Raw genomic sequence first — 7,208 nt, forward strand, 5'->3', positions numbered from 1 at the left:
TGGTATCTTGAGCACAGCAGGGACTTCTTGTTGTTTTACTGTGATTTAATATTGTGCACTACTCCAGTTTGTTCTGGTACTTTAGTTTATCGATGTGCTATGGTCCCTATATACTCTAGTTGAAAATTCTAATTTTTTTGTGTACTTGTATAAATGTTACTGTATTCTTTAGAACAAGAGTATTAAGGTCAAGTGTGTTGTTCAGCCAAAGAAAGTCAATGTTTCGGGTAAGTAGAATTCTAGGAAAACGGGAACGGAACGGAAACGGAAATCGGGAACGGAAACGGAAACGACCAACGGAAAATGCCTGATGAAGGTTATCATGTCAATATACGGGTTAGATTTTACAGCATGATGTTTCTTTGTAACACTGTTGGACCCTCCGCACTGTTCCGCTAAAACGATTGAAACTCTCTAATAGAGCAGTCACTGTCCATTAAAATACTCTAATAGAGCAGTCACAGAATGTTTTGCAAACCATGTATCTCACCAGGGGCCTTTTAGTATTGAAAGCTTGAGAATCATTGTACTATAGCTGGCAACCCTCAGCCTCTTCATTGGAGTCACCGATCAGCCTGACACATACTGTATTTATCACATACCTAACTTTTATCTTGACAAGGTTGCAGCCATACACCTTCTAACATCTTTATGTAAACACTGTCAATTGATTAGAATACTTTGTAAATCTCTTCATTCTTAATTGTTGAATCTTTTTTATGGTTTCAAGGAGTATAGTTATTTCAGTTTTTTAAATAGTGTTGATGATATAGCTAGTGTGTGTCATATGAGACCAGCCATGCAAGTCTTGGAGCTAACAAACAAGCTAACAGCATACATTATCATACATAACTCTTATCGGGAAGCTGCATGTAAGTGCATAGCTTATATAGACACTGTCTTCAGTCTATATAGAATACTTCACAAACTTCTTCAAGCATGTTTCAGTGTTGAATCTTTTAAAATGTTTATAGTTTTAAAGAAACAGTTAACAGTCAGTGTTGATGACTTAGCTAGTCTACATACCTAATCTTTTCCAGCCATAGTTGCTCCATCATTCACAGGTTTAAAGGTCCGCATAGTTTACAAAACATTCTTGATTGTTCCAGTAGAGTATTTTAATGCACGGTGACTGCTCTATTAGAGAGTTTCGATCGCTTTAGCTGAACAGTGCGAAAGGGTCCAACAATGTTACAAAGAAGCATCATGCTGTAAAAATCTAACCCGTATATTGACATGATAACCTTCATCAGGCATTTTCCGTTGGTCGTTTCCGTTCCCGCTTTCCGTTTCCGTTCCGTTCACGTTTTCCTAGAATTCTACTTACCCCAATGTTTCTGGGCACATGACAGACAAGTGTGTATTTTACAGGAAACAAGAAAACGTGATTTTCACGCATTCATATTTTTATTAGCAACAGTTAAACAAAATTTTCTAACATCCCTCAAGGTGAGACATCCTCCACACCAATAAATCTTCTTCAAAGTTCATCTAATTTTCACCTTCAAATTTTTCAGGGGTGGATTCAGAGAAGGGTCTTTGGGGTCTTGAGACCCCTCTCAGGTTGAATCTTGGGTCATTGTTCCCATAAATAAGAAGACATGTGGATAAAATAAACACCAAAACCAGCCATAAGCTGGCTTTGGGGTCATATGATTTGCCAAATTCAATTACTTTATGTGATGTTAACATGTATGCTGATGACACAGAGTTGTACTATAGTAGCAGTCAACTGGAAAGAGTGGAGCAAGTACTTCAGAATGGCCTTGAGGAGGTTTCTAACTGGATGTCAGTGAATGGATTTAAATTGAACATTGATAAATCAGTTTGTATGTTGATTGGTACACGACAAAGAGTTAGTGGTGGGACTTTATGCTTGTCACTTAATGACAGTATGTTGAAGCAAGTGACATCAACCAAGTATCTAGGTTTGTTTATAGATCAATATTTAACGTGGCAAAATCATATAGATTATGTTTTGAAAAGAGTGAGGGGAAAAATCTACTCTATTAATCGCCTAAAACCTCCTCCTACTGTCAGGAAGTTACTGTACCAAGTGTATCTTCTGCCCATTCTAGAATATTGTGATGTGGTGTGGCAACCAACAAATGCAAGCCAAACTAGACGTTTAGAAAGATTTCACTCTAAGTATATTTCTCTTTGTAATGACTCATCTATCTCAGGACAGTCCCTTACTGAACGACGCAAGTTTCATACCATTCTACAAACTTACAAAGTATTGCACAAGTTGGCTCCAGATTATCTCCATGGCATATTTGAATATGCTGTTAATGTTACGGGACGTATCAGCAGAAATGCTCATCGCTTGTTTGTTCCACAGCTACGGACTAATTATGGGAAAAGAAGCTTATATTACAGAGGTACTATATTGTGGAATGCTCTGCCAGCTGCTTTGTATCACGCATCAACTTTATTTCAATTCAGGAGTAGCTATTTAGAACAATATAATTGTAGTTAATATTCATTTGTAAATGTATGTAGTTTTATACATGTATGCTGTATACAGGGCGTAGCTGAAAAACAGCTTTGCTGATGCTACCTTCCCTGTTTAAATAAATTTTTAAAAAATATATATATATATATAGTGTACAAAAAGAAATGAAATCCACACAAAATCCACCAAGCTATGAAAAAAGGGTGTGGTGTTTAATAGCCTGAATGAAAAAAGAATCAAAGGTGCATGGTGGCCAAGAAATGGCTGCAATGATGTTAATGCTAATAAATTTTAACAATGGCTGTGCATTGACAGTAACATTATTGCAGCCATTTCTTGACTGCTATCTTTCATCTGACAACTGACTTTACACCCAGGCCTCACCCTTTTTTCACAGCTTGGCGGTTCTTGTGCGGTTACCTTTACAGTAATGATATTGATTATTGTAACATTAATTTCCAAGATCTGCACATCTGATATAAATTAGCACATACTATATAACTCACATGTCACTTGTGTGATTGGTAGATGAGGAACAGCCTATATATATATATATATATATATATATATATATATATAGTGGAAAGATAAAGGAAATAGAGTGTTTAATGTAATAAGGTGTCCTGTATATAAGCTAAACCATATTATCAACAAGTACAAAAATTAAGAATTTTACAATTGAGTAAGCACCATATAGAAATGAAAAGCAGTGAAGCAAGGGAGGTTATCTACACCTGCACATAGACATTTAATTCACATACAGTCTGCAATATAACTAAAGTAGGGATTAAATGTCCACCAGTATAGCTGCAGGTATAGATTACCTCCCATTGTTTCATTGCTTTTCAGTTATTTCTATGATCCGCAAGTTTCTTAATTTTCCTTACACTTGTTTGTTTACTTTTTTTGCATATATGAATTAATTTATGGTGATACATTGCTAATTCATTACCACACTTCTATACCATAGAGGCTCACAAACAGAATCACAAATTTTATCAATTCTAGCAAGTACAGGTGTAGTATAAACATTAAATTAATAAAACACCTTTAGTTGTGTTCCAGTAGTAATTTCAGGATACTGAAAATGTACCACCACAAAAGTATTGAATTTGAAAGCATACCAAACTTTAATCTCATGTGACCACACCATGACGCAGCACTTATCAATAACACTAGACTCTAACAAATTAATAATAATGATATGGAAGGCCTCATATATACTAAAAGCACAATTTTTGCACCATATATAGCTATTATGCCATTATATTACTTTCATCATAGAGTTTTATAGCATATTTATATATACCATCATGCAAGCAAAAAGAGTCATAATAATTATTATCATTTAACCGTTAGGTATTGGATTAGGAGTTCAAGCCCATCATGTTTACCAAATATTATAAACCACAGAATCCAAGAGATGTGTGTTGCTAAAAACATTCCAGTTAGCATTCAAATTGATTCTGAGGCTACAGACTAAAGAATCTATTGTATAGCTGGAAATTTTCAAGGGATGGAACTTTCACAAAATTGTGTAATTTATGAAATCCTAGAAAACATTTTGCTTAGGTAATAGCTAAGTATGTAACAGCAAACATTTCATGATTATATTGCGACAAAGCTGTCATTACTTGCAAAATTTGTGAAAGTTTATCCCTTGAAAATTTCTGTATGTCTATAAACTTACTTAATAGCTAATCAAGCATAAACAGACAGCTTCAATCACACACAAATGTTAGCTGCTTTGTGAGGTGTGGCATTTAAAATGAAAATCTAACACTCTAAAAGAACACACACTTGCAGCATTATGAGAATCTCATTGCAAAACAGCCAAGTTGTGAAAAAGGGTTCACACCCAAAAAAGCCAAGGTGAAAAAAGATGTGAAATCAAAGGTGACGACCAAGAATTAGCTACAATGATGTTAGTGGCATTAACATCATTGTAACCACCACCTAATGATTTTACATCTTTTTCACCCTGGCTTTTTAAACTTGTATTGATGTCATGCACTTCTTTTTGCTTGTACCCACAGCCGGTCTATATGGCCAGCTTTGGAACTTCGCTATTATTTGTCTTTTTTTTCTTTCTACAATAATGATGAACAGTGCAGATGTTCTATTTGTGATGCTAGGTGACTTGTTTGTAGCTAAACTTTCTAATGTGATCTGTTTGTCATTATTATCTGACTAATTAAGTATCTGGACTAAGCTTACTAAAAGTCTGTCACACTCACACATGCAGCTGCTCATTGTATGTTATACCCTAGCTATAACCAATATAATGAGTATAAGGCAATCACAGAAGCAATAACTAACAATTGATAACCTGTATAGTGGCTAACTTTGATGTGATAGTTATTATTGAGCTGAGCTCTCTACAGGGTGATTTGTAATACAAGATGATTTATAATCTAGAGCCGAAGTCTCTACAGGTTGACTTTTTACTTAGCAGAACTCTCCACAGGGTGACTTGTAACCTAGCTGAATTCTTTGTAGAGAGACTTATAACATAGCTAAACTGTATGTAGTAAACTAACTTGTTTGTAGCTGAATTCCCTATAGGTGAATTGTTTGTAGTGAAATTCTTTACAGGATGACTTGTATGTATACGTAACTGAAATCTCTATTTGTTTGTAGCTGAGCTCTGTTGAGCTCTCTACAGGCTGAACTCCGTACAGAGTGACTTTTAACCTACTGAACTCTATAAAGGGACTTATAACATAGCTAAAATGACTTGTTTGTAGCTGAACTTCCTACAGGGTGACTTGTTTGTAGTTGAATATCTATAGGTTGACTTGTTACATAGTTGAATTCTCTACAGTGCAATTTGTTTGTAGCTTAACTGTCTAACAGGATGATTTGTTTGTAGCTGAGCTCTCTATAGGACAACTTGTTTGTAGCTTAATTTTTAAACAGGGTGAATTATTTGTAGCTGAGGTCTATACAGGGTGACTTGTAACCTAGCTGAACTCTCTACATATTGACTTGTTATGTAGCTGAACTTTCTATTTTCTTGCCACTGGGGTGACTTGTAATGTAAGGTACATAACTGTCTACATGCTGGTTGACTTCTAATGTATAGCTGAACTTTCTATAGAGTGACTTGTAATGTAACTTAACTCTCTACAGGGTGACTTGTAAGTAGCTGGACTCTCCACAAGGTGACTTGTGGTATAGCTGAATTCTAGATGACTAATATAGTGCAGCTGAACTGGGTAACTTGTTACTCTACATGATTACTTATAGCTGAACATTCTAATGGAGTGACTTATTACTTAACTGACTGCACTATAAGAGTATCTTGGTCGCACATTTGCTTCATGTAGTTGGGTTTTGCATTACAACTATAGATCCAATTCATCTCAACCACTGAAAGGCTTTTTAATCTGCTAGTTTATGGTTAAGTCCTTTAAGTGATTTGCCTGGTAGGCAAGCAGTCATTTCTTTTATTATCAAAACTTGATAACGTAATCGTTACACACTGTTGGCTTTCGTGCTGTATCTTCATGATATTTCTTCCAAGCCACAAAAGGGTTTGAGGTTCAATAGTTAACTTATCCATGTACCAATTTTCAGTTTCTTCCCATAAGCAGTTTGCCCTGTAGGCAAAAAAACATATTGTGCTAATCTTTGTGAATAATCGCTAATACCTTTGCGACTGTTTACCATATTCAAACCAAAATTGTCACCTTTACATGTGTGCCTTCAAGGATAATGAGTTCATTTTATGTCAGCTTGGTAAGTGTGTGAAAAGATGAAAAAGAAGAAAAGTAATAAAAGCGAAGAGGCCAATTTTTGAAGGCTCATATCTTGGGAATGCTTGGAGCATTTTGCTCAAATTTTGATAGCTATGTGGTTTACTGGAAGTGGAGGACATTTCCGTAGTAAAAATCATCTCATTATAAAGGCAGCACGAAACAACGCATGCCTGAGCAAAAGTCACATTTACTGGATCATGATGCTATCAAGGTTTTTTGCCACTAGCACTACTTGTTCTTCCTGTCAATGTGGACTATGTGGTGTGGCACATCAGCTTCTTAGGCTGCATGGAACACACTACTGTGTATCTTGACTGCATGAACTAGCAACAAGTGTTTGACTCCCACCAAATCAATTTCGTCCTTATGGATGCAAACAATGGCCACCCAAATTTGATTCACTGCTGCAAACCTAGACAAATGTAGCTTCAGTGCAGAAAAAATGTCAGTGGCACAGTTACAAATGAGGCAACCAGGCAGCTGAAAAACACTGAGCTTGAACACTGCAAAAGAATGAGATGCTCTAATAGACTAGCCTAGGAGTATACAACTCTTGCCCCTGGACATGGGACACAGAACTGAACCTCCATCATCTAGCTAGCACGTACGTGCCCCGCCCTTCTACATTAGCGACCGCTCGCATGGAGGGAAGTGTCTGAAACGAGACCATACAATGCAACGGAATTGACACGAGTACCAACTGGTCTATTCATCTACATTAAATCATGAACACACCACACTTTCAGTTACTGTATATACGTGGACGTCTCAGTATGCATTATTTTCATCATCATTCAGTCATTGATGGTTCTCTCTCTAGATACAGTAATAAATATCAACAGTACACTTACCAGCGTTCAGAATTATACTTAAAACTGTTAAAATGAAACATCGAAGTAACGATACTTTGTCCATTTTAATAGGTGCACCTCAAGCCATAAACGCAGACTTCACTGCGCAATATGACGTCAACTTGACAGGATAAATTTTTC

General features: G+C 36.2%; 1 protein-coding gene across 4 annotated transcripts in view; it reads right to left on the minus strand.

Moving 5' to 3' along the window:
- The window catches only part of LOC136236712 (tyrosine-protein kinase receptor UFO-like), a 15,850-nt gene extending 8,656 nt beyond the window's left edge, over window positions 1–7,194 (minus strand). For 3 of the 4 annotated variants that reach the window (XR_010692208.1, XM_066026943.1, XM_066026944.1), the window contains exons 1-2: window positions 7,068–7,194; window positions 2,962–2,995 (exon numbers count right to left, since the gene is read on the minus strand). Coding sequence is in view for 3 of the 4 variants with exons in the window: in XM_066026943.1 (XP_065883015.1) it covers window positions 2,962–2,995; window positions 7,068–7,131 (98 nt within the window). In the remaining variant the exon portion in view is untranslated. The remainder of the gene's footprint in view (window positions 1–2,961; window positions 2,996–7,067) is intronic. The other variant, XM_066026945.1, reaches the window with a different exon arrangement.
- Between the last annotated feature and the right edge of the window lie 14 nt (window positions 7,195–7,208).

Source organism: Dysidea avara, chromosome 10 (assembly GCF_963678975.1).
Source record: "Dysidea avara chromosome 10, odDysAvar1.4, whole genome shotgun sequence".
NCBI lineage: Eukaryota > Metazoa > Porifera > Demospongiae > Dictyoceratida > Dysideidae > Dysidea > Dysidea avara.